This window comes from Silurus aristotelis, assembly GCF_946808225.1.
Source record: "Silurus aristotelis genome assembly, chromosome: 11".
Classification (NCBI taxonomy): domain Eukaryota; kingdom Metazoa; phylum Chordata; class Actinopteri; order Siluriformes; family Siluridae; genus Silurus; species Silurus aristotelis.
The window spans coordinates 16,291,510-16,317,972 of NC_139584.1; the positions used below are offsets into that span (position 1 = coordinate 16,291,510).

Consider the following 26,463-nt stretch of genomic DNA (forward strand, 5'->3'; position numbering starts at 1 on the left):
TAGAGTTAGCGCCACTCACTCTTTATAAGATTTGTAGCCCACCGAAATACGATTTGCAGTTCGCTGTAAAACTCAGATTGGGTTTTGCGCATGCACAAAATTGCTACAATATACATTGGGTATATCTGTATTAATGAACTGCTTAAATAAACGATTTTATGTTTTGCATTTCTTCTCCCTGACCGTACCGCCATCGAACCGAACCGTGACTTAAAGACCGAGATACGTACCGAACCATGAATTTTGTGTACCGTAATATATATTACAGTACAGACCAAAAGTTTGGACACACCTTCTCATTCAAAGAGTTTTCTTTATTTTCATGACTATGAAAATTGTAGTCTCACACTGAAGGCATCAAGGGCTATTTGACCAAGAAGGAGAGTGATGGGGTGCTGCGCCAGATGACCTGGCCTCCACAGTCACCGGACCTGAACCCAATCGAGGTTCAACCCTCTTGAAGCTCATCAAGAGAATGCCAAGAGTGTGCAAAGCAGTAATCAAAGCAAAAGGTGGCTACTTTGAAGAACCTAGAATGACATTTTTCAGTTGTTTCACACTTTTTTGTTATGTATATAATTCCATATATAAATCCACGTGTTAATTCATAGTTTTGATGCCTTCAGTGTGAATCTACAATTTTCATAGTCATGAAAATAAAGAAAACTCTTTGAATGAGAAGGTGTGTCCAAACTTTTGGTCTGTACTGTACATTTGCAGTGGATATATAAGAATAAGCCCTGACCACAGATCGCACCTTAGGGGAGGCTAAAATCACATACATATCGGAATAAGCATAAAAAACAGGATAGGAACAATTCTTGTTTTCCAGATAAGAAACCTGAAGACAATCTGAAACGATAACTGTCTTTTCTTTCATTTTAGCATATTAGTTCATCAGGCTATTGCCCTTTTAGTCAAATCAAGACATACAAATCCAAATAAACACTAAGAATAGACCTTATATTATTATTAGGTATCACATTGTATTTAAGTGTTTTAATTAAACCTACATGTCACAAAAAACCTTTACTATTGACAATTCAGTGACCAGGATGACTAGAAACCTTTCACTTTTATGATAACGAATGTCTCGTTCAGACCTGTTTGAGGGCATTGTCGCTCAGTTTGTCCTGGTTTCCCACATGCACTTTCTGCAGCAGAGGGCAGTGCCAGGCCACAGCACAGAGAGATGCATCACTGAGCTGTTTGCAGCGGTAGGCGGTGTATTTCAGCAGACCAGGACACTGAGAGGCTAGAGTGCATACACCATAGTCCTCAACGTTCCGACAGTCTGAAATGTTCAGCTCCATCACGTTCTGTTTCCAGGAAGCGATCTTTACGAGGAGGTCATCTCTCACCTGCAAATCAAACAAGGCATGCAAAAAAATATGTACCAATAGCAAAGGTCACTGTCACAAAGATCAGCGTCACTGTCCTTAATTTGCCAAGCAATTAGTTACCACTAGAAAGAGTCTTATAAATTCAGATAACAATTTACAATATATAAGACACCATAATTAGATAAAATATCTAATAAAAAATGTTAGGTTCAACACTAACTTGTCTCAGGCCGCTGAGATCAATTCGCTTCCAGAACTGGAAGTCTAAGCAGAGGTCACGCCAATACTTGCAGACCAGGGAGGCACTAAGACAACGCTCCTTCACTGACAAGTGAGAGAAAACCTAAAAAAGAAAAGTTGCACAGTTATACTATTGGTTTTAAATGGCAGAACACAGGGGGCAGAGTGTAGCAGTTCCGTGAGTTCTGTACTCTAATACACATTAAACCTGGAAAATCAATGCGTCATTGAACATCATCATAATGCTCCATAATGTTTCTTCCAAGAAACAGTCTAACATTTTAATTGAACAACCTAAAAACTAAGCACACAGGCACTGTCAAAAGCATCCAATTTGAATAATACTGACTCTGAAGTTCAGTTACGATAAAAAAACAGACAGACAGACAGACAGACAGACAGACAGACAGACAGACAGACAGACAGACAGACAGACAGACAGACAGACAGACGTTATGGCTAGAAATTAAAGACTGTTTTACTTTTTGTTCTTAAAAGGTAGAAGAATAATATACAAGACACCATAATGACATTATAAATGATCAAATCTAGTAATTCCAAGAAGTGCAGGTATCCTTATACAACAAATGAATGGAAATGTTAGTGATATTTCGGAGAGGACAATCAATTGCATCAGGATTTTATTCAAAGTTACAGTTTTCTAATTAAGCTTTACCAGAGGAATAGTAAACAGATTTGCTAATAGACTTATTCAGACTGGGCTGATTTGACATACAGAGACGGGGCATTGTAAATTATTATCCCTCTAGCGCTGTCCAAACGCACCGTGTCAGTCATTTTTACAAACTATTTACACCATAGATCATCTTCCATCGATGGACCAGCAGAAATAACTCCAGATGATATTTATTTGTCAATAAAGATTAGTTGTACAAATCTTTTCTATAGTCTCCTGCTGTAACCAAAACTAAACCAAGCATTGTTTCGAATAAAAAAATAACAAAATGCAGACTTTCAAAAGACTTGACAGAGAAGTGAAGGTGTTATTTAAGATGTTATTTAATGACATACAGTGAAGAAAATAAGTATTTGAACACCCTGCCATTTTGCAAGTTCTCCCACTTAGAAATCATGGAGGGGTCTGAAATTGTCATCGTAGGTGCATGTCCACTGTGAGAGACATAATCTAAAAAAAAAATCCAGAAATCACAATATGATTTTTTTAACTATTGATTTGTATGATACAGCTGCAAATAAGTATTTGAACACCTGAGAAAGTCAATGTTAATATTTGGTACAGTAGCCTTTGTTTGCAATTACAGAGGTCAAACGTTTCCTGTAGTTTTTCACCAGGTTTGCACACACTGCAGGAGGGATTTTGGCCCACTCCTCCATACAGATCTTCTCTAGATCAGTCAGGTTTCTGGCCTGTCGCTAAGAAACACAGAGTTTGAGCTCCCTCCAAAGATTCTCTATTGGGTTTAGGTCTGGAGACTGGCTAGGCCACGCCAGAACCTTGATATGCTTCTTACAGAGCCACTCCGTGGTTATCCTGGCTGTGTGCTTCAGGTCATTGTCATGTTGGAAGACCCAGCCTCGACCCATCTTCAATACTCTAACTGAGGGAAGGAGGTTGTTTCCCAAAATATTGCAATACATGGCCCCGGTCATCCTCTCCTTAATACAGTGCAGTCGCCCCGTCCCATGTGCAGAAAAACACCCCCAAAGCATGATGCTACCACCCCCATGCTTCACAGTAGGGATGGTGTTCTTGGGATGGTACACATCATTCTTCTTCCTCCAAACACGTTTAGTGGAATTATGACCCAAATGTTCTATTTTGGTTTTATCTGACCACATGACTTTCTCCCATGACTCCTCTGGATCATCCAAATGGTCATTGACAAACTTAAGACGTGCCTGGACACGTGCTGGTTTAAGCAGGGGGACCTTCCGTGCCATGCATGATTTCAAACCATGACGTCTTAGTGTATTACCAACAGTAACCTTGGAAACGGTGGTCCCAGCTATTTTCAGGTCATTGACCAGCTCCTCCCGTGTAGTTCTGGGCTGATTTCTCACCTTCCTTAGGATCATTGAGACCCCACAAGGTGAGATCTTGCATGGAGCCCCAGTCCGAGGGAGATTGACAGTCATGTTTAGCTTCTTCAATTTTCTAATGATTGCTCCAACAGTGGACCTTTTTTCACCAAGCTGCTTGGCAATTTCCCCGTAGCCCTTTCCAGCCTTGTGGAGGTGTACAATTTTGTCTCTAGTGTCTTTGGACAGCTCTTTGGTCTTGGCCATGTTAGTAGTTGGATTCTTACTGATTGTATGGGGTGGACAGGTGTCTTTACGCAGCTAACGACCTCGAACAGGTGCATGTAATTTAGGATAATAAATGTAGTGGAGGTGGACATTTTAAAGGCAGACTAACAGGTCTTTGAGGGTCAGAATTCTAGCTGATAGACAGGTGTTCAAATACTTATTTGCAGCTGTATCATACAAATAAATAGTTTAAAAATAATACATTGTGATTTCTGGATTTTTTTTTTTAGATTATGTCTCTCACAGTGGACATGCACCTACGATGACAATTTCAGACCCCTCCATGATTTCTAAGTGGGAGAACTTGCAAAATAGCAGGGTGTTCAAATACTTATTTTCCTCACTGTAACTATTGTTTCAGTATTGAAAACCCTGGAAGGATAAACGAAGATTGCTGAAACCTGCCAAACCAAACGTACAGACCTTGAGAAGTATGGACGAGGGTAGGTGGTTGATTTGGGACGTGTCTGTGATGTCAGCACTCTTGCCCTCCTCTGCCACACTACTGTAGGTGAGAAGGCATGAGGAGGAAGAGGAAGAGGAAGATGAGATATCAGGAGTCTTGTCGTTGCTTAGGTTGTGCCCTGAGCCCACTTGAAGCCCCACTACTGAGCTCTCCTGCTCCTCTGTGTAGGGGGAAGAGGAAGAAGAGGAGGAGGAGGAAGGCAGTGAGCAGAGCTGGGGCAGGAGGGACTGGTTTGCGTTTTTCTCGCCTTCACTCTCAGTTGTTTCCTGGGAAGTGCAGCAGCGTGGCTGCTTGCATGGAGCCAACGGCTGTGGCTCACCATTCTTTCGCTTGCACACCATATCCGAGTAGTCAGTGCAGAAGAGTGCTGGTGGTCCAATAAGCCTGGCTGGCACAGAGGAGAGCAGGCTCCGGCCCTGGCACTCCCACACTGCCAACTCGGCAGGCGACAGGAGGAATTTGGCGCAGTCCTCAGGCGAGTTCAACTTGGCCAGTCTGGAGTCAGAATGGCACTCGGTTTCGAAACAGCCGTCGCTGATGCTGCTGCTGCCGCCGCTGCTGCTGCCGCGGATGTAGAAGCAAAGCATGCACGGGCCCCGGAGAAAGCAGCTCCTCCTCTTCTTCTTCCTGTGCAGAGTCTGTGGTCTCTTCTTCAAGCGGAGGCCATTTGTTGAGAGAAGATGGCCCATATAGATGACTCACACTGGCTCTAAAAGTGATGAGTAAAAAATAAATAAATAAAAACAGAGCCATAACTCAGTTGCAAAGCAATAAAAAAAAAGAAGACTTACACAACAATGAAAACGAAATGTAAACATAGAGTCACGTTAAAATAACCAGAATAACTAGCTAGATATATTCAACGCTATACCTTTCTGAATCACTCCATTGTTTTGTGCGAAATAATATTTCTGGACAAACTCATACTAGATCATCCCAAACAATAAGTAATACAATATCAGGAAACTAGAGATTGTGTCAGACCTGTAGGAAGCAGGCAGCACATCTATAATACATCAACTCACTAATCATACACTTAGTAGTTAGTATTGAATGACAGCATCAATTAGACTTTAGAAATTAAGCTCATAAAGGTTTTTTATTATTTTTATTACGTGAATAGGGAAATGTATTTGACCTGTATTAAAGGGTGCATGTGTCCTGCTACAGCTGATCGTTACAGATCCCCCTGACTGGATCTGGAAAACAGACCAGATCCCAGTTTAGATCGATGTAAACAGTATGACTGACAGTGTGCATGTTTTACTATCGAGTTGAAATCTGAGTTTTCGGGTTATACAGCGTTATTTGGAAGCCCAGAGGATTGTGGTTCTCAGTTTAAACAGCTGTGAGTGTTCATTCTGCGTGACTTTGTGCAAGTCAGTTTTATGTTGTCGTTGATAGCACAGCAAGCTAATGTTACAACTGGGAAACCCTATACGCTGCAAGGAGAGACTGGGAGCTAGTTTGTTAGCAAAATATCGATGATAAAATAAAGGACAAACTATTCCCTCACCAGCAGCTTCCGCGAGTCGGAGCACCTCCGTCCCGCGCTCTCATACTCCACATACACAGACCAGGCAAAACACACGGGCTTTTAACGAAACCGCAAACAGCGCTCTCGGTAACACACGTAAAACTGCCTTAACGGTGTGTCAACTCGCTACTTCGGGCCGAAATCCAAATTGCTCCTGTAGTGCACTACATAGGGCGCGTAGATGACATTTCTACACTTGCATAGTAGTGCACGAGCGCAGGGAGCGCCAGGGTTTTGCACACCCTGCGTTATTTGCTTTGCAGTTTGGAAACACTTCCGGGATGGACACAACACAGGAAGTCCAGCCCCGGCTAACGAAAGTTGATCTCCGTTTAATTGGTGGAACGAGCTGTCAATGATTCTCTCATCAGCAAATAAACTTAGACCGGTCTGTTTTTGTAAAGTGCGAGTTGCAGTGCAAATGTGACACGTGGTTTAATAAATACAAGGATCAAAAGTGACGTGTGTGTGTGTGTGCCTTAGTTAGTTAGTTAGTTAGTTAGTTAGTTAGATAGATAGATAGATAGATAGATAGATAGATAGATAGATAGATAGATAGATAGATAGATAGATAGATAGATAGATAGATAGATAGATAGATAGATAGATAGATAGATAGATAGATAGATAGATAGACTTATTTATTTATTTATTTATTCGGGAGTAAGGCAGTGCACCATGAGCTGGTCCAGTGTCTTGTGCGTATGCATATGTCTGATGCACATTGTGAACTTTCACTGTAATGCTTTTTTTTAATAAGGGATTTTAAACACACACACACACACACACACACACACACATACACATACACATACTCACTATGCTCTGGTCTCGCCGATGCTGGGCGTCTCTCCTGAAAAAATACTAAAAATAGCCCAGGCTTGGCGCTCTTCTCTGGGAAACTGCTCTGCACAGAGGGAAAAATGGCCACCGGTTTGCCAATAACGCAGCAAATCTGCAGCTCTTTCCCTTCAACTTGTTCCGCCACATCTGCTGTTTCCCTTTCCGAGGTAGAGGATTGCCCTGTCTACGATCACCGCGGTGTTTGCATACCTTTTAAGAGTTTATATCAAAACCACAGAGCTATCATTATTTTTGTGAGGGTAAGATAAACCTTGTTCTGTTTGCTTTCATTTAGAGATCGTTGCTATTTTTAAAGCAAGTGTTAGTTACAATGCACAAGCTTCCTAAAGTCGTTATAATCGGTTGCATTGTAACTCACAAAAGTTCATTAGCACTTGGTAATACACTGAAATGTGCAGTGAGGGACTCAGGAAACAGAAGCAGAACATAAAACATTGTATATACATATCAGATATGGCATAACTGTGCAGGCATTGTGAACACTAATTATTAGAGGTTATAGCATCACACTTTCCTCATGTGCTACACTTAAAAGCTTAAAACACTTTCATCAAACTTTGTTTGTATTTTAAAAGAATGATTGTTTTTAGATTGATTTTGTGATGAGTTTTTTGTTTGTTTGTTTGTTTGTTTTTGTTTTTAGAGGGGGGGGGGGTCGAATTCCCCACACTTTACAGTCTCTTCACTGCAGTCCAAACAGATAGATGATTACCATCTCACTATCCTGAGATTATGAGCCAGGAGGTTAAAAAAAAAAACCATATAAATAAATATAACAAAAACAATCATATATGTCAAGGCATTCTGTAAGACTGATAAAGTGACACAAAACATTATATAAAAAAATATATATTTTATTACTTGTAACCTAGTAAACTTCACACAGACTTCGTGTCACTTTTCTAAAAATAAAAAAATTAAAAAGTCATTTTTTACTGATTGTTGACCTTTGATCAACTTTCCTATCTTATTTTGGAACTGGTCTGCTTCCAAACATGGGTTCAGTCATTAATTAAACAAGGTGTAACAAGGTGAACATTGCATTTTTTTTATAAGTATTTATAAGTATTACCATGTTGCTGTTAGTATTTAGAGGAAACATTGCAGAAGTCATAGGTGAAAAATCTCTGAATGTGGCCTGATCGTTGACTGGGCTGGTTTGAGTATTTAAAGCAAAAGCTGATCTGGGAATTTTCACACACAACAGCCTCTGGAATCTACACAGAATGGTACAGCAGATAAAAAACATTGAGTGACGATGTTTCTTTGGGTGGAAACACTTTGTTGATACAAGAGATCAAAGGAAGGTTGCCAGTTTGGTTCAAATTGATTTATTTGGTTAAAGTAATCAATATTTACAATTGCGGTATGCGGAAAAGCACCTCTACAACAGTAAAAAGCACATTGGGTTTCACTCCTGTCACAAAAACAGGAATATAGAGCTTTTATGGGCACAGACTCAAACTGGACATGTGAATATTTGAAAAAAATCTTCTTTCTGTCTTTTTACACTCGATTTTTTTGTGAGTCTGTGCCCATAATAATCTCAGATGGAACCCAATGTGGTATTCTGTTGTAGTTCATCCACCTCAAGGTTTAATGTGTTCTGAAATGCTTTTGTGCATTTCATGGTTATAAGGATTACTATAAAAAAAAAGATATATATAATAATTAGTATAATAATAATATAACAATCTGAGTTATTATAGACTTTCTGTCAGTTTATTCTCTTCTGGTCTGTTCTGTTTCAGCCTGCAAACTCTGTGCACACACAGTGTTTTTTTGTTTGTGCAAATTCTAAAGACTGCTGTGTGTGAAATTCCCAGGAGATCAGCAGTTTCTAAAACACTCAGACCAGCACATCTGGCACCAACAACCATGCTTTATACATTTTCATCTGTTCTGATAACTGACGTGGGCATTAACTGAAGTATCTGTATCTGCATGTTTTTATGTACTGTGTCTCTGCCACATGTGCAGGTGTCCTGGTGCTCCTGTAAAAGTGGACTGTGAATGTACATTTATTGTTGTTTGATATACTGTTGCAGTAAATTGAATAATAAATCGGGGCTGTTGTTATTGATTATTTTAGAAATCGAGAATTCTACCGATTATTCCAAAAATTAAATATCAATACCAAATATATAGAGAAAATAAGACAGGTCTCTTAAAATAAACAAGTAATTTGTTTCCTTTTAAGAAAAATTAACAAATTAATGGAAAAAGAGAGATGAAGCAAAAGAGGCCTTGAGGCCATGCATTTTCAACAATGTGCACACAACTCTGCACTGTTATAGCCTTTATATTTAATCATTGTACATATGTTTACATATATACGTGTATATATAATACATGCTGTACATATACTACATATTTATCTGCACTTGTCTTTTTGCACTTCTGGTAGATGCCAAACTGCATTTCATAGCTGCGTACCTGTACTATGCAATGACAATAAAGTTCTATCTATCTGTCTGTCTGTCTGTCTGTCTGTCTATCTGTCTATCTATCTATCTATCATACACTAACAGCTTCAAACTTGGGTGTTTCGAAAAAAAAAGTCGGAATTAGACAAACTTTTTATTTAATGTGGCGGAAACAGGCTTCCATATGAATCTTTTCCTCACCCCTCTCTGTTTTCTCCCCATTCCTCCATTTTTTATTCTGCAGCCTCTTCTGAATTCACTGTCCAGGGCACTCCAGAGTTTAGCGGATGGTGCGTCAGTAATATGGGAAATGCAGTGCTCCTGTACTAAATTAGATGAGTTACTTGAGGACTTCATTAAAGCCCTATAATAAATAGGAAAAAACATTCATCATTAAAGGCTGGAGGTTTGACAGTATACACCTTTTAAGTTATTAACTCTAAAAGGTCATGTGTGATGCTGGCATTTATTTTCTGAAATTCCTTCTCTATTCACTTAATTATTGAAAACTCACACTTTTCAATGAGACATACTCCATACATCCTGAGGGAAGTGTGTGAAAGAGGTTTGTGGTATTTCATTGAAAGGGAGTTTTTACCAATTGCTTTGTTTTGACAGAATTTCTTGTGCTACACATGTCAGGAATATGTTGAAGACTTAAGCAAAATACCACAAGAAATGTTATTGGTGAGTGCAATACATCAGCAATTCCTAATATTTTACGCATGCTTTGGATTTATGATCCAATAAAGATAGATGGTTCATGGATACATGTCTCTCTGCTTCTGTAGGATGCTGATGTTCGGCTTGTTGTTATTGGACAGTCAAGCTATTCCCATATAGAGGTAAATCACAAAAACAGTTTGGAATGTTATGTGTCTGAATAAATCAATGTTGCTCATTTTCAGATGTTTCTTGTAGGCTTTCTGCTCACTGACAGGTTATCAACATGAAATTTATGTTGATCCAGAGCAACATATTTATAAGAAACTTGGAATGACAAGAGGGGAGATCTATGAGGGAAAAGGTAAAAAAAAAGAACCTTTCCTGCTAAATCATTAAGATTACAGATATAACATACAGATTTGTCTGTAAAGACACAAGAGCTTTTGTTTTTTGAGGCAGATAAAAAATCCTGGAAGCCTAGATGTCCAGTTTTTATCATTCACAGCCACAGCTGTCTATGGCAGAGATGTATCATTAGCCTAAAAAAAAGACCCAAGTACACATTGTTTGGACAGCTTAACACAGAACGACAGGCAGAGAAAGGCCTTCCCCCATACTTGAGCTAGCTAACATTATCCAGTCAGCTCACTTCCATTGGCCTTAAAGACACAGAACCCAACTGACAGGTTGTAAACTTCAGGCCTTTTTGAGCAGTAAACTGACTGATCCTACTAGAAAAATCTCTTAGAAATCTTCACTGAATTAACTTGTTTCCCTCAGGCACAGTTACTGTTAATGTTAATACAGTGAAGCAGGGCACAGTACAAACTATAGGATACAAGTAGCTTTCTAGAAATGCCTTTTCAAAATACTTTAATGATCTTTCACCCATCAAATGTACATCATTACAGACATTTCATTGTAAGAACATGTGTTTGTGTATTTTGTTAACAGCTATGGATGGTTAGGATTCTACAGAAGTCCTAAGAGGCCATGCATTTTTTATATATATTTTTTTTTCTTGTTTTCTTGTAATCATGTCTTAATTTTCTCGCCATAACAAAAGTAGTTTTCTGGTGATTTCAACATACCAAAAGTTGTTTTCTTGTTATCACGATTTAATTTTCTCATGATCGCAAAATAACAAAAGTTGTATTCTCGTTATCATAACATTGTTACCTCGTGATCAGTACTTCATTTTTCTGTGTATTTGGCATAAGAGCATGTTCTAGAGGCAGCAGCATCGCATTCGCTTTTACTTTGATCAGGGATTCAAACTGAAATAGCTCTGTGTCTGTCAGTGATCGACCACATACATATAAGTGTCCGACACTTGAAAAAGAGGCTGTCAGTTGTGCAACTTTATATTCGAAGAGATTATAGGGACCCTGAGTCGTGATAACGAGAAAACAACTTCTGTTATTTCGAGATCACTGGAAAATTAAGTCACGATAACGAGAAAACAAAAAAGCAAAAACATATATTTTTTTCAAAATGTCTTCCAAATAATTTCATACTTAGTTTACGTAACTTTTTCTTAGACATGTTTTAAGAATGTCTAATTTAAATGTGCCTGAATTAGTGACTTCTGGTATCTGATTTCTCGCAGACTCTCAAAGCCCACATGTGAAATCCAGCATGCTTGTTGGCAATATAAAGAGCATGTGGCGTGCCATGACTAGTCCTGTCTTTGATTTCCAAGGAGATCCTCTCCAGCAAGGGGGAGCACTTATTATTGGCCCAGGTGATCAACTAATATTTTGAAAAAGTATTTGCAACTCAAATTAGTTTGTAACACAAAGAGCAATATAAGATATGTAAACATACAGTGCCATATGTAAAATACAAAAAATATACTATACAATGTATAATAGAAAAAAAGGTGCTGTACAGTATAAAGTATGAAGTTATATTTCATAGCTTTAAAATCTCAACAGTAAATTTCAACAGATGCTGCCAATGATTCTTTGAGATCATTCCATCTCATCTTTTTTGCAGGCCCCAACCTCCATTTGGCACATTTTGATATGAATCGATTTAACCATATGCCCATCAATGGGTTGCTTCAGCTGGCTGGAATGCAGGTGGTTGACTTTAACAGACACTCCAGGATTATTGACATATGAGCGCTTTTGTTTGCACTCAGCTTTTACACAGAGTTGTAAACGGCACCTCTTTTTGTTGCAACATGTTCATAAAGGTGACATAACAGGATATCTACTGAGATCCGATCAGAATAATCTGGCATCATCTGAAGCCTGTAACATTTTCAAAATCCAAAACTTAACTGGCACTGCAGGTTGATGCTGAGAGATACAAAAAATTGTTTATGATTTTTGTGGTAAACATATTCAATACATATTTGTACTTCAGCCTAAATTTTTAAATCATTTGAAGTGATTTGTGATGTAAGATATAATATATACACTACATCACAAATCACTTTAAACGAAGCACAGGCAATCAAATGGCATTAAAATAATAAACAGTATATGGGTTGTACAATTGCATGGATGAAAGACACTATGAAAGACTATGAATTTCAGCAGGACTTCTTCCTGCTTGTATATAGAGCACAAATTTATATAACCTTACATTCCTATATGTCTGGTTGTTTTGTCTGAAAGATATATGCTTTGTTTTTGAATGATTAAAACATTCAATTTGCAAAACCTTGAACATTTTATTACACAATTAACATATATGTGTCAATGACAGTATGTGACTTTTTTTCTCAGGGACATATATGGTTTGAGGATGCAAAAAATCCTTTTGCACATTTTGTAAATGAACTTAAGGTGGACAGACGGTGCAGTGTGACACCATGATAGTGTAACCAAAAGTAATTTGACTAGAGGTTGACATGTCAGGATCGCTCTCAAGTGATCATGAGAGAGTAGAAATCTGGTTTAAAAAAGCATGCATGAGTTATACATTTGTTTGCAGGTTGAATAGTTTATATTATTAGTGCATCATGTGCTAGAGCAGGGGTCCCCAACCACCTGGGCCTGGATCATTTGGTACCAGGTCGCACAAAAATAACTTGTTAACTTTAATTTTCATTTTATTGACTGCAGGGTGTTTTATATAAAGAAAAACCCACTTATGACTGTGGCTTCTCCACTTGTTTAATTGCATTTTTTTTGTTATGCACTCATAAATGAAGCTTTAATTGGTTGTGCAATATAGTGAGTTACATTTTCACACACACACACACACATATATATATATATATATATTAGGGTATATTAGGGCTGTCAAAATAATGTGTTAACGCAAATTAATTTTAATGGCACAAATTTTCTTAATGTGCGATTAATGCAGCGTGCATCTCTGTTTGACGATTTTTATTACAAATACAGTAACCCCCTGCTTTACTGCGGTTCGAATCTCGTGCCCCCGGTTATTCGCGGAATTGCATTTGCCACATAACATTTGTTTTGCTGATTTTCCCGGACCCGGACCCGGTTGTTTTTAACCACTAAACATTTGTTTTACTGATGCGCCAATTCTCAAATCAAGCGCCAAACCCCGCCATGGTGCACACATCCGGCAATTAAAACCGTCCGTGTGAAAACATAGAACAACAGTTCAGTTTAGTGTCTTGTTTATTTACATAATTTTAAACACCATAATTACTTTAAAACATTTACAAGAATATGTTGTCTTTATGCTTTATGTTGAGTATACGGTTTCACTAATAATAAACATGAATTTGCATAAAGCATCCATATTTGTTCATGCCCATGTAGATTAGAGCATTAAAAATTAAGTATTAACTCTTGTTAACTTATGACAATAATGCAATTAATCGCGATTGAATATTTTATTCTATTGACATTTTATGTTTATATGTGTGTGTGTGTGTGTGTGTGTGTGTGTGTGTGTGTGTGTGTGTGTGTGTGTGTGTGTGTGTTTGTTTTTGAGTGAGTGAGTAAGTGGGTGAAAGTTGAAAAGTTGATGTGTTAAGAGCAGGGAAAATGGGCAGATTTAAAGAGTTTGACAAGGGCCAAATTGTGATGTCTAGACGACTGGGTCAGAGCTTCTCCAAAACTCAGATCTTGTGGGCTGTTTCCAGTTTGAGTGGTCAATATCTATCAAAAGTGGTCTAAGGAAGGAACAGTGGTGAACCGGCGACAAGGTCATGGGCAACCAAGACTCATTAATGCACATGGGGAGCGAAGGCTTGCCAGAGTGTCCCGATCCAACAGACGAACTCCTGTAGCTCAAACTGCTAAAGACGTTAATGCTGTACGGGTCAGGAGTGTTTTGGCAGCAAAAGGTGGACCAACACAATATTAGTCAGACGGTCATAATGTTATGCCTGACCGGTGTATATATGCAAAAAAAAAAAAAAGGTTGAGGAGCCTCTGTGACCTGTATATTAAGTGGGACCTGGGACACACTTATACTGGATCTTGAAGCTCGTATGTTTGCGCTCCTTCAGGCTGTGAGGTCGAAGTTTTATTGTGTGTCTCAAGTTTTCAGTGCATTTTTGTGAGCTCGCGGTGACGCGGTGGACTCGATGGCGCGATGACGTCACGCCGTTAGGACTGGGGAACTTGCTGTGTACGCCTCTGTGGTGGTGTTGGATTGGGGAGGTTTGGTTTTGTAAAGCTCTCCGGTACACTGAGTTCGACTGCGTGTTTTATGCCTGACGCTGTTCGCGGAGAACAGCAGCGGCGCGAGACAAAGCGAAATCCTGCGACTACGCTCGCGCACTTTAAGAGATGAGCGAAGCATGAAGCGTAAGCGCCAGAGACGAGCTGAAGCTGGGAAGCGGCTCTGCGCTGCAAAGAGGGAGGAGGAAAAGCCCAAAGCTGATGTATACCGCCGGATAACAGGTAATCAAAAGCGTTTAGTGTGTGTGGCGGGGGGTGTTGTGCTGCCAAGAACCCGCCATTTGAAGGCCTTGTGTTTATAGTGACTCAGCGGAGAAGAAGTAGTTCCTCAGCAGGACGGATGCACAAAGGCAAATCCGACTAAAGCTCCGGGAACTAAGTCTTGGTGTTAACTTTACACGTGATATCACAACCTGACCGCCATGCAACTGAGAAACAAACGGGTGCGTGCAGGATGATATTAAGCACCTATAGAATGGACGCGGGATGAATTGTCACATTGTTTCACGGCTTTTGTTTTGATATTAAAGCTGCTTATTGCGTGCATGTGTGTATAACATTGAAGCCAGTGGTTTGATCCCGTTTACAAATAAATTGTTTATAATTTTTTTTTCATGTTGATCGCCTTTATAAAACCAGCTCCGTGCTGTTTAGATCGTTTCAGATCGATCACAGGATTTATGAACAGTTAGAGGTTCAGAACAGGGGGTTACAGCGCAGGTCTATGGGCTGGCGGAAGCTCCGCTCGGGGCAGGGCTGCAGGCATCGTGCCAGTCCGAATAGCTTCTGCTCTCGGTGTTTAAATTGAAACGGAGGCGGGGCTTATAGTGATTGACGCGTCAAGCTGCAGCTCTCAGCCAATAAGTGTGCGGAATCATGGTTCGGGATGAAGAGGGTGGAAGTCGCGCAGGCGAGTAGCGGAAGAACGGGCGAGATTTAAATCCTGTTGTTCTTGGCGGATCTGATGATCCAGGACTAACTCTCATTCTGTCGGTAATATTTTACAATCGGGCTTGTCCACGTTTTAATGCCGAGCCAATAGAAAAGTTAAAAGGTACTCGAGTTAAAGGCGGACATTTTGACTTGTAAACGGTGACATTCTGAGCTGCTGTTTGACTTCAGTGTTGTAGTTTATTAACTCGACGTGACTAGAAAGCGGAGAAAAACCTCTGGCTTTGTTGGGGTTTTTTTGGAGGGAATTTGAGCGGGACCATCAAAAACTTTTTTTTCTTCAAGAAACGAAACTTTCCAGTTTTAACTTTTTGTTTATCAGGATGTCTAAAGAAAACAGCGACCCTGTTAACTGCATTGAATTTATCAATGGTGAGTTTCCATGTAGTGTGTGTGTGTGTGTGTGTGTGTGTGTGTGTGTGTGTGTGTGTGTGTGTGTGTGTTTTCAAAACAAATAAATAGTGTATTTTCTTTGTCCGTATGCGTCTTGGATCTTCGTTCAACAGCTACTTCCGGGACGCGAATTCAAATCTGCAATAGGCACGTGCCGCGTTTGTTTGTTAGTTTGCTTATTTTAGTTTGTTTTACACGCATCTAGTGTTTACTTTCCGTACTGAAGACTGAGAACATAATTTGCCATGACGGTCATTTCAAATGAAGATCGACAGTTTAAAAATCCTCTTGCACATTTTGTAAGTGAACTTAAGGTGGACAGACGGTGCAGTGTGACACCATGATAGTGTAACCAAAAGTAATCTGACTAGAGGTTGACATGTCAGGATCGCTCTCAAGTGATCATGAGAGAGTAGAAATCTGGTTTAAAAAAGCATGCATGAGTTATACATTTGTTTGCAGGTTGAATAGTTTATATTATTAGTGCATCATGTGCTAGAGCAGGGGTCCCCAACCACCTGGCCCTGGATCATTTGGCACACAAAAATAACTTTTATTTCTATTTTATTGACTGTAGCCATCTGCAGGGTAATTTTTTTATTTTATTTTTATTTTATAAAAACACTTATGCCTGTGCCAAATTCTCCACTTGTTTAATTGCATTTTTTAAAATTGTTATGCACTCATAAATTAAGCTTTAATTGGGTGTGCAATAGGCACGTGCCATGTTTGTTTGCTTTTTTGGTTTGTTTTTAAACGGAGCTAGTGTTTCCTTTCTGTACTGAAGACTGAGAAATTAGTGTTTCTGAATTGCAGATCAGCTGTATTTCGCCCTCCTCAATCAGAAGATCAGGAGCACACCTGAAAGACACTGTTTCTGCATAGATGAAGAACTCTCCTATGAGAAGTAAGTAAAGGGTTTAAATAGAACTTAAACTGATTTATTTATGACCGCAGTGAATATCCTGATCTACATCACTTAATGGGGTTTATAACAGAATTAGCAAAACTATTCACGTAATCGTTTTTGTAACTTCTCTTTTTATTTTGAACTGTTTTTATTAGTCTGTCAGTAAGTACATATTTAGGTTTTATATCTTTCTTTGTGTAAACAGCTTTTATGCGGACTTTGGTCCCCTCAACCTGGCTATGTTTTATCACTTCTCTTGTAAACTCACAAAGAAGCTCAAGGTAATAAAGTTTATTCTTTTATCACTTCAGGATAAAGTTGTTCTGTTAGACCTCTCACTGTTTCACTGTGCTGCCCATGGTGCTATATGAGTTGATTATATAAAACTGATTTTCTTCTCTGCAGTCTTTGGCACATGCCAGAAAAAAGATTGTGTTCTTCACCTGTGGGGACAAAAAGAAGCAAGCGAATGCTGCCTATTTAATAGGATCATATGCAGTGAGTATTGAGTTAACTGAAGTTCATCCGGATGTGTTTTGAGTAGATACAGAGGTGCAAAATTAGGGTATGCAGTGCATAGGTGCCTCACACTTGGGGGCGCCATTGCATGTATTTAATTTATTCTTGTATTTACTCCTCTTTTTTGGGAGGGGGAGGGGGCACCAACTGTGGTCTTGCATACCCCTCAGCAAATGTGATTTGCACCCCTGAGTAGAGGTCTGTTTAGCAGTTGGAATCAAAATGATCAAGTTGGTTTAATTACCTGGAAGTGGCTGTTCATTGTGTTACTGCTGTGGTGTTGAATACTTTTGTTCAGACAGGAAAGACTGGGGGTGGGTGTGTATCAGCATTAGAAGAAATGATTATATTCTTTACTGCACTTAGTTCCCTTGGAGTATTGGTGAAACATTTACTCTTCTGGAGTGGGAGAAGTATAAACGAGAGGTTTACAGTTAAACAGCATACATTTCAAGGCCATATTTGTGTAAAATAATATCTACGGTGATTTCAAAAGCATTAAAAGTCTAAAGCAATTTTGCACAAAGTACAAGTTGTTAAAATTTGGGAGGATGTTTTGCATGTTTTTTCACCCTTTATAGGTGATGAATCTCGAGAAAACACCAGAAGAAGCTTATAGACTACTAGTCTCCAGAAATGGCAATTATATTCCTTTCAGGTGAATTATTTAAAAAAGCTTTTTTTATTTGTGTGTAACAAGCGACACAGCTATGGCGAATACAGAAGCTCGTTATTTCTGTTAACAGAGATGCTTCGTTTGGAACCTGCATGTACAAGCTGAATATCCTGGATTGTTTACGTGCAGTGCACAAGGTAAGCTCGTTGTGATGAGTTGGATTTTCTTTTATTTTCCAATGTGTGAATCGACTTTTATGCCCATTACAATATATAGGCCTCATGTTTATATTTCTTTCAGGCTCTGCAGTTTGGCTGGCTGGATTTCTCCAACTTTGATGTGGAGGAATATGAGCATTATGAGGTGCAGTGATTCAGGGATATTCCACTTTGAACATATTGAACGTTTGTGGAAAAATACCTGAAGCAATTTTTTTATAGTGTGTATATAATTAAATGCAGCTTTGTTCCACAGAGAGCTGAAAATGGAGATTTCAACTGGATTATTCCAGGGAAATTCTTGGCTTTTAGCGGTCCACATCAGAAGAGCAAAATTGAGAACGGTAATTTACGAGGGTCTCAGTGTAGAGGTTAATAATTAGTGGTTGTTTCTAGCTGCACATTGTAAAGTTTTGGTTTTGGTACTGATTTTTCCAGGTTATCCTCTTCATGCTCCTGAGGCTTACTTCCCATATTTCAGGAAGCACAACATCACCACTGTCATACGTCTAAACAAAAAAATGTACGATGCCAAACGGTTCACAGATATGGGTTTTGACCACCACGACCTGTTCTTTGTTGATGGGAGCACACCGACCGATGCCATAGTCACCAAGTTCATGAACATCTGCGAAAATGCAGAAGGTGCCATAGCTGTTCACTGTAAAGGTAAAACACACATTCGTTTTGGTTAATGTGTTAACTGTTAATTTAAGGTAATATGATGAGAGATACCTGAATAATTTGAGTATTATATTGAATAATATGCTATAATAATAATAATAATAATAATATGCTGACCAGAGATCATCAACTGGAAGTTCACGGTTTTGATTTGGCACAAGCAATGTATTTCAGCAGACTGAATCTAACACTCAAAATACAGTAATGGAACCAATGGATTTAGTAGAACCACAGTGAGATCGGAAGAAAGTCTAGTTGTTTTCAAGAATGTGATTGTTAAAGAAAGTGTTGTTTTTTGTTTTTTTTTCCCTCTTCTCTAAAAGATAAATAAAAATACATTCTAATATCTTCTGAGTGCTAACATTGGCTTTTTGGAGTAAAAAAAAAAAAAAAAAAAAGGTAAATAATGAAGGCACAATGTTTAAAAATGTTTGGGAAGTGAAGTATGTATTTATGTCTCCTTGAGAATCTGTGCTGCAAGTCAGATAATGGTAAGGTGAACTGCCAGTGTGAAAGAGAACCACTTTAAACTGATTGTATTTATAGGCATAAGCTAATCACTAATGATAAATCATTAAATGGAAATGCAGTCATTGTATTTGCTTATCTTAAATTTTGTTGCTGGACCATCAGAAATGTCAGCATGAAAGCCCCTGTTATCGAAAAATCCTTAAGTCGATCTGGTCTTTTGTTACATTTAACCCGTATATGATTTTGGTAATCAGCTAATCATTTTGATGCACACAATATTTTTTTGTGGGGGTTTCAGCTGGCCTGGGTCGCACCGGAACTTTAATAGGCTGCTACCTTATGAAGCACTTTAGACTGACTGCAGCTGAGGCCATCGCCTGGATCAGAATTTGCCGACCTGGCTCAGTGATCGGACCTCAGCAGAACTTTGTTGAGGAGTAAGTGAAACTATGCTGAGGGGCAGTGAAAGAAGCTGCTAAATTTGCCCTGTCCTTAAGAAACAGCCAGAGATGCCTGTTGTAAAAATATGTGCTATTCTTAAAATCTGGCAGATTCTGTTATTTAACAGAACCATACTGTGAACCTTTTTTACTTTTTATTGCCTTAAGTAATACAAAGTGATAAGGTACATTTTTCATTATGTAACAGTATGCAGTCCAGTCTATGGATCGAGGGAGACCTGTACAGGCAGCAACAGTGTGAACAGGAAAACGGCATTAACAAAGCAGCAGTCACAGGAATATTGTCGGGTTTGGACGACATCTCCATCAATGGGACAAATAAGAACAGTGCAAGAAAAACTGAAATGGTGAGTAGCAGTTCAAATGTTAATGACAAAACGACAGAGGTTTACCAGAGCCATGCCATTGGGAGAATCTCTGCAAATCCATATCTAATATATTTACATATTTTAAGGTCTGAGAATCATCTGAATATGAGAGGCATTTTACACTAAACCTTACGTGCGTGTCCTTACCTGTTATCATTTCACTTAATTTGTATTTAATGATCCCTTTTTAGTTTTAGTATACTATTGTATTTCACGAGAAAACATGTTTTTATATTTTTTTAGTATAATGACGGCGAGGAGGAACTCAACGGCCTCACACAGGGCGACGAACTGAGGGCACTGAAGAGTAAACGGCAGTCCAGGGCATCCACGGGTTCTTTATCGTAAGTATTTCCATCTAACAAACAGTTTACAAACAGTTCAGCACTCCTGCACCAGCAGCATATTCGGATTTGGGACTTTGTTTTAAGGATTTGCAGAGACTAATAGCAATATAAACAGTTCTAGTTTAGATCATTGTGTAATACTGACGGAAAGAAAAACGTCTAAGATCAGGTAATAATGCGTTATTAGGCTGCTAATATATGAACCTCTCCACTTGGCCTTTGAAGATTTGTGTATGAATAGTTCTCACTCTAAAAAAAAAATACAGTATATTGTTTGAGACACAGCTTATGACATGACAAGTTAAGTTACCCTAGGTCATGAATACAGATTAGTCACATTGCTGGGGATCTTCATTGCACAGCCCTCTTTAAATCATTCCACAGGTTTTTAATACATTTTACATCTGGCTACTGATTAGGCAATTCTAAAATGTTAATCATCTTCCGTTTCTTTGCTGAGCTGAATTTGTACTTTGGGTTGTTATTGTGCTTTTAGTTGTCTGTGAGGACTGCAGGTTTTGTGCTGAATATGCTAAATATAATTGCTGACAAGGGGTGCTATTTATATCACAACTGTTCCACGATTTAGCATTTTTTAATTTTTCATCCAAACAACGGTCCCAGTGGTTAAAATGACAGATAATGCAGTGTATTTAGAAATTTATATAAAGCTAACTGGCTATTTTCAAATACTTTGTTTTGCAAATATAATTTGCCATGTAGAGGGCTGCGTTATGATTGTATAAGTGAATGGAAGACCCAGAGATTCAGAGCTCAGAGATCTCTTTTCCCATCTTAATCATCTCGTATGTTACCTAGTATTTATTTATTGTTTTATTTTATTTTTTTAACTAAACATGGAATCTATTATTTGAGTTGCATGATGCCTTGTGAGTATGAGGAGTCGTGGCAATGTTCAATATACATTTTCCTTTTGCATGATGGATGGCATTAATATTAGGAGCGCATGGCCTTCAGATATCCAACGCTGCCTCATTTTTTTTCCCCCCAGCAGTGCAGGCAACTCAAGTCAGCCATCTTCAGTCTTAGAAATAAACACCCCCCCCCCCCTTTTTTTTTTTTAAACACACCGTGATCATGTTCTGTCCAGAACTCCAGTCATGTACTCACTGTCCACTTAATAAGAGCATATGTACACCTACTCATTCATGCAGTTTTCTAATCAGCCTGTAATGTGTCTGCAGCACAGTGCATAAAATCATGTTACTCTTTGAGCTACTATAGATTTCCTCTCAGCTCAACCCAGTTTGGTCATTCCCCTCTGCTCTCCCTCATCAATAGGGAGCTGCAGTCTGCAGATCCTTCTCTCACGTGTTTGTAAATTCACAAGCGCTACTCAAAGCAGGCAACAACAACCATTCTCGATGCTTCATGTGATGCTTCATGCAGTAGCTAAGGATATTGGCCTGTACTTGCATGATTTTAAGCATTGTTCAACTGCCACGTGATTGAATGATTTGGATAAGTGTGTAAACGAGTAAGGTGGGAGTGGAGAAGTGTATATAATGTTCTATATAAAATAATATAGTAAAACTTGGGCTTGATGTAGCCTGCAATGGAGGAAAGAGTAACAAAGGCTTTTGTCTGGAAGTGTTTTTGTCTCCTTCCTTCTTATTTTGTTTTATTTAAACTGTCCCTCCCTCGTGTCTAGATGGCTGGTAGCTATGCTGGTTTCTTCACTTTGTAGCCTTGTCCTGTGGTGGCTGTTATTTGGCTTCCCTTCTTCCGTCTTCCATTACTGTGTAGGCAGGTCGGGATTGTAAGTGAACTGTCGTGCCTGTCCCACTTACACCTCTCTGGACTTGGAATGCTGTAAGTGTGTTCATGTCTCCTCTGTCTCCATGATTCCACCTTTTCTAATCTCATCACGGTTTTCTTATGAATCAGTCAGCAATCTCACATGGGGTTTATGAATAGTTTGTGAAGTCCTCCTTTTACCGACAGACGTTGTTCTCAGTATTTGTGGACAGGATCTCTGTTTTCCCCATATAATCCTCTTTAAAGTCTTAATCAGCAAGGTATATGTGTTTGATATAAGAGTTGTTTGTGAGATGCAGAAAACCACTTTCTACTCCAGATGCTGTTATGGCTCTGCATGTTACCATGATTTCCACAACTGGCTTTTATATTATTTGGCCTTTGTGTACTGCTTTCCTGGAGTAACAATTCCATTTTTCTGCAGTTTAGGTGAGAATAAAATTCACACCATGGCTCAAAACCTCTTACAATTAGAAATAGAACTGCTGGGAATAAAAATGTGTTTTAACAGTGCTTTGGGCAATTTTAATAGGGCCTAAAACTAATACGGGCCATAAAGCTATCAGGACATGAAATAAATGTAAAAAAAAGGACATTCAGTAAGATGAGTTTATGGTTTTATGTTCGATGATTATGGATATAATGACATCAAGGACCATTTCCCCAGATTTTGTTTCAGTTGCGTATTTAAAGATTAAAACATGCACCAAATACAATCCCTGGAGCTCATGTGAAATTAGCAGCACTTGCGTGCTTTAGATTTAATGTTTTATACTGGCTGTTGATTCATGAGTTTACAGTGCAGTCTGCTATCAGTCAATCCTGTTAATTGATTGTTAATAATTATTCAAGCTACATGCCAACATCTGGGGAAAGTGTCATCAACCCTGCCCCTTCCTATGGGTTTAGGAATTCTTTAGTAAGGGTTTCTGTCTTCAGCTTTGTGATCAGGTTTTTAGGAGAAAGCTTTCAAGGGTAAAATAAAAATTATGAATACGGCCTCCGATTTATTTTTTATTTTTTTTTCCTTTAGATTAAAATCTTTTTTTCCAACCTGATCACATACTGGCCTGTTTGCTTCCACTCATTGGGGTAATTTTGGTACGGTCTAAATTTGGAGCGTTTGTTGCCTTCTGTCTAATGTTGGATTTTTTTTTTTTATGTTTTTATATAGGGTCATTCTGCAATCAAGTGCACAGAGTTGTAAATCTCAGAATCCCTCAGATAATGAGGACGTTAGAAAACGAACCAAAACCTCACTTAGCTCCAGCAGAAAAAGCAGGTGGGTGTATGCATGTAGTGTTTCACTTTTTCGGCAGCATATAATTACGTCGACGTGTTAAAACAAGCAAACTTGGCGGTCTGATCCATCAGTCTCATATTGTGCAAATGATCTTTTCCCATCCCTTCCACAGCTTATTACATTCCAGACTGGCACGGTCTTTAGGCAATTTGCCTGTAATGGCCAATGAAAAGAACCATGAGTTGTGTGAAGGTAACTTGATGGCTCCAGATAGATTGAGCAAGAAATCAAGCATAAGGCGCATTATCTCGATCAACAGTGATCCGCTTGGTCCTTCTATTCCATCCTCAACTGAGGCATTTGTTCACAACCTCAGTATCAATGTAGTAAGTCAATAGCAGCTGAGTATCATACATCGTCATTTCAAACAGGCTTTCTTCTGCTGTGCTTGACTTTCTGCATGACTTCAGCAGGCTTTCAGTCCTATCAGCAGTCAGCTCGCACCTGTTCTTTCAGCCCTCATTAATCTGTTTTCCAGGTGATTCTTCAAATTTACTCTTGCAATTTGCAGGCATAAAAACTACACAGTATTTACACCAGACACATCAAGTCTGCATTAGCCACCTCTCATCTAGTCATTACTTCACCCACAGTCTGGGATTGTTACCGGCATGGGTTGATTAGTAGAGCAGTTAAACTGTAAATATATAACCGTTCTGCAGTGTGACCGTGAACACTGATGTTCTGGAACCAGAATAAATCATGTGTGTATAATCAGAGTTTTCTTGTAGAAGGCAGCAGTGTGTGATTTGAATGGATTGCTAGGTTGTTTTGTATAGATGCACATGAAGAGAAACACTTTAATTAAAGATGGATGGATAGGTAGTATTTCGCAGATAAGGTGATATTAGGCATAGGTTATATTGGAGGTGCATCTGTTCCATAAGACTCGCTATAAAGCTTACTAAAATGGACTTTTAGAATGTGTATTTGGTCAGATATTTATTGACAAACATCTGTATTGTTGTGGTTCTCCTGTAGTCCTGGAATTTAATTTGTCTGGTCATTCTTACAGAAGCTCAGCAAATTACTGTTCCATTTATGGTAGAAGAGTCTTTTCTTTGTTGTATTGCTCTCAGTCTCAATTCTCTGCACAGCGAAACAGATAACTTTTTACTTTATAGTTAACAAAAATGTATGTCTCTGTTTCTTGCTTGGACAACCTACTTGTAACAGAAGAACTGTGTCCAGAGGAAGGAAAAGGCTGCACTCTTTGCAATCATTGCGCTTTACAAGACTATGGTATTTCATTTCTTTCCCTCTCTCTCTCTCTATCTTGCTCTCGCAATGCTTTGCTTTCTGCTACATCTTCAGTCTTCATGCTTTTGTTTATTAAAATAAAATAATAATAATAATAATAATTGCTTTCAAACTGTTAACCTGATCTTTTTGTCTTTTCACAGTCCTGCAGTCCCTAAAGCTAGAGCACCTCTACTGCGTTAACATGGATGGTTTTGGAAAACGAGTGCAAGAAATACCTGGACTATTATTCTTTTTCTTTTATTCTTCTTTTTATATATATTATTCCAGTAAAGTATAAAAACAGTCTCCTTTGATCAGAAAACAGATTGTATTGACAAGCTTGAAAAATTTTATCTGCAAAAGCCATTTTATGTTTGTATAGGAAAGTCCAAAACATTGGGGGGTTTGTAATGCTAATGTGTGAGGGTTTTTTTTTTTAACACCATTTACAATTATGAGTCAAGGTCCTTCAAAAATGTAGCCTTGTTGTTTAATATATATATTTTTTTTATTATTAATGTCTCTGCAACTCGGTTACCTCTGTGCCCTGCCAAAATCTGATGGCTTGTTTTTCATTTGATAATCTTTTCGTTTCACAGTTGACTGCTGTGCGTGTATATAAATATTTGATACATCAGAAAGGCCTGTTGTACATTTATACCTGTAAATACTGTAATAATTTTGGGTTTATTCATGTCAAATTGTAGTTCCTATTTCTTGAGTACATTTATATCTTATGTACTATAAATCTTAGTTTGTAAGGGATTTGAGTCATCTCATTGATTTGATTCTTTCATTCATCATTAGTTTTCTCTTTGTTAGGGAACACTGAACCTGAGGGGAATTGTGTTGAAAGGACATTCTATTGCAATGTATAATACCTCGTTTTTACTTGCGGGCATCTTAATAGAGCGCATTCACTTTTTTGGAGGTGGAAGAAAGCTGAGATCCTGGAGAAACCTAGTGAAACATGCATAACTTCACACAAACAGAAACTGAAAAGCTAAAGATTAAACTGGACCTTAGAGCTGTAAGATGAGGTACAAATGACATTATTCAGAGAAAATATTTGAAAACGCACAAACATTAAATTTTTTTTCTTATGTATGACACACTATATGACAAATTTGTGAATGCCTGAATATCACACCCAGCGGACTAAAATGTTTCACAAAATTGGAAGCAGTCCACCTATACCTGTGAGATCCTACACCTATATACTGTGTACACCAGTGTATACTGTAGTGTTTCAGTTTCCATGCCTTAGACAAAAGGGCCCAATTACACTCCATTATTATCATGCCCCAATGCACTAACTGAGAGACATTTTTTTACCAAGTTTGGTAGATGGAATTTAAAGTGGTTTGCACAGGGACTTGACTGTAACTCCAATGGATGCATTTGGAATGAACTGTAACCCAGGCCTCCTCAGTATATTACCAATGTTATTGTGGCCAAATGAGCACAAATTCCCACAGCCAAGTTTCAATGTCTAATGAAACATTTTCCCAAAAGAATAGTTTTGAGTGTATTTGCCATTAATAAAACAAATGCTCCAGCATATTAACCCTTTCTGCAAAACTCAGTGTTTAATATGACTGAATAAAAACCACTTATTTTTCAAGTGATATTGGAATAAATTAAAATATTGGAACATGATTGACAGGTGACTCTGGTTGTCTAGGTGTGCCCTGCTAGACTGATCAATTATTATTATCAATGATCAATTAATAGCTCTGTATCTGAAT

At 38.5% G+C, this 26,463-nt stretch overlaps 3 protein-coding genes across 7 annotated transcripts in view; 2 read left to right on the plus strand and 1 right to left on the minus strand.

Annotated features, from left to right (window-relative positions):
• The window catches only part of fbxl17 (F-box and leucine-rich repeat protein 17), a 241,997-nt gene extending 235,833 nt beyond the window's left edge, over positions 1 to 6,164 (minus strand). Inside the window, exons 1-5 of one of the 2 annotated variants that reach the window (XM_083554500.1) lie at positions 5,855 to 6,147; positions 5,477 to 5,537; positions 4,296 to 5,047; positions 1,564 to 1,686; positions 1,104 to 1,361 (exon numbers count right to left, since the gene is read on the minus strand). In XM_083554500.1, coding sequence (XP_083410626.1) covers positions 1,104 to 1,361; positions 1,564 to 1,686; positions 4,296 to 5,027 — 1,113 coding nt within the window. In that variant the 5' untranslated portion in view covers positions 5,028 to 5,047; positions 5,477 to 5,537; positions 5,855 to 6,147. Of the gene's footprint in view, positions 1 to 1,103; positions 1,362 to 1,563; positions 1,687 to 4,295; positions 5,048 to 5,476; positions 5,538 to 5,854 lie in introns of both variants that reach the window. The other variant, XM_083554499.1, reaches the window with a different exon arrangement.
• Positions 6,165 to 6,383: 219 nt separating this feature from the next.
• Positions 6,384 to 12,503, plus strand: prxl2c (peroxiredoxin like 2C). Its single transcript, XM_083553531.1, has 6 exons — positions 6,384 to 6,978; positions 9,784 to 9,852; positions 9,957 to 10,010; positions 10,087 to 10,192; positions 11,441 to 11,575; positions 11,830 to 12,503. The coding sequence occupies exons 1-6, from the start codon at positions 6,799 to 6,801 to the stop codon at positions 11,955 to 11,957; spliced, it is 672 nt and encodes a 223-aa protein (XP_083409657.1). The 5' UTR covers positions 6,384 to 6,798; the 3' UTR covers positions 11,958 to 12,503.
• An 841-nt stretch (positions 12,504 to 13,344) lies between these two features.
• Positions 13,345 to 25,480, plus strand: cdc14b (cell division cycle 14B). 4 transcript variants are annotated; one of them, XM_083553532.1, is made up of 16 exons: positions 13,345 to 13,715; positions 13,759 to 14,675; positions 16,614 to 16,704; positions 16,913 to 16,988; positions 17,113 to 17,205; positions 17,808 to 17,884; positions 17,973 to 18,039; positions 18,143 to 18,205; positions 18,317 to 18,404; positions 18,499 to 18,729; positions 19,514 to 19,652; positions 19,864 to 20,023; positions 20,288 to 20,388; positions 23,345 to 23,452; positions 23,586 to 23,799; positions 24,877 to 25,480. In XM_083553532.1, exons 2-16 carry the CDS (start codon positions 14,573 to 14,575, stop codon positions 24,889 to 24,891), a joined length of 1,626 nt encoding a protein of 541 aa, XP_083409658.1. In that variant the 5' UTR covers positions 13,345 to 13,715; positions 13,759 to 14,572; the 3' UTR covers positions 24,892 to 25,480. The 4 variants fall into 4 exon arrangements, with proteins under 4 accessions (XP_083409658.1, XP_083409659.1, XP_083409660.1 ...); XM_083553533.1 differs by lacking the exons at positions 13,345 to 13,715; positions 13,759 to 14,675 and adding an exon at positions 15,332 to 15,776; XM_083553534.1 differs by lacking the exons at positions 13,345 to 13,715; positions 13,759 to 14,675; positions 23,586 to 23,799 and adding exons at positions 15,332 to 15,776; positions 24,650 to 24,715.
• The last annotated feature ends 983 nt before the right edge of the window (positions 25,481 to 26,463 follow it).

Bases quoted from the DNA above. Each gene is read 5' to 3' on its own strand.
- prxl2c (XM_083553531.1), top strand. From the start codon at position 6,799: ATGGCCACCGGTTTGCCAATAACGCAGCAAATCTGCAGCTCTTTCCCT. The intron at 10,011-10,086 runs GTAAATCACAAA...TGTTTCTTGTAG, and splicing joins CAAGCTATTCCCATATAGAG to GCTTTCTGCTCACTGACAGG. The intron at 11,576-11,829 runs GTGATCAACTAA...TCTTTTTTGCAG, and splicing joins AGCACTTATTATTGGCCCAG to GCCCCAACCTCCATTTGGCA.
- cdc14b (XM_083553532.1), top strand. From the start codon at position 14,573: ATGAAGCGTAAGCGCCAGAGACGAGCTGAAGCTGGGAAGCGGCTCTGC. The intron at 18,730-19,513 runs GTAAAACACACA...TGGGGGTTTCAG, and splicing joins CATAGCTGTTCACTGTAAAG to CTGGCCTGGGTCGCACCGGA. The intron at 19,653-19,863 runs GTAAGTGAAACT...ATTATGTAACAG, and splicing joins CAGCAGAACTTTGTTGAGGA to TATGCAGTCCAGTCTATGGA.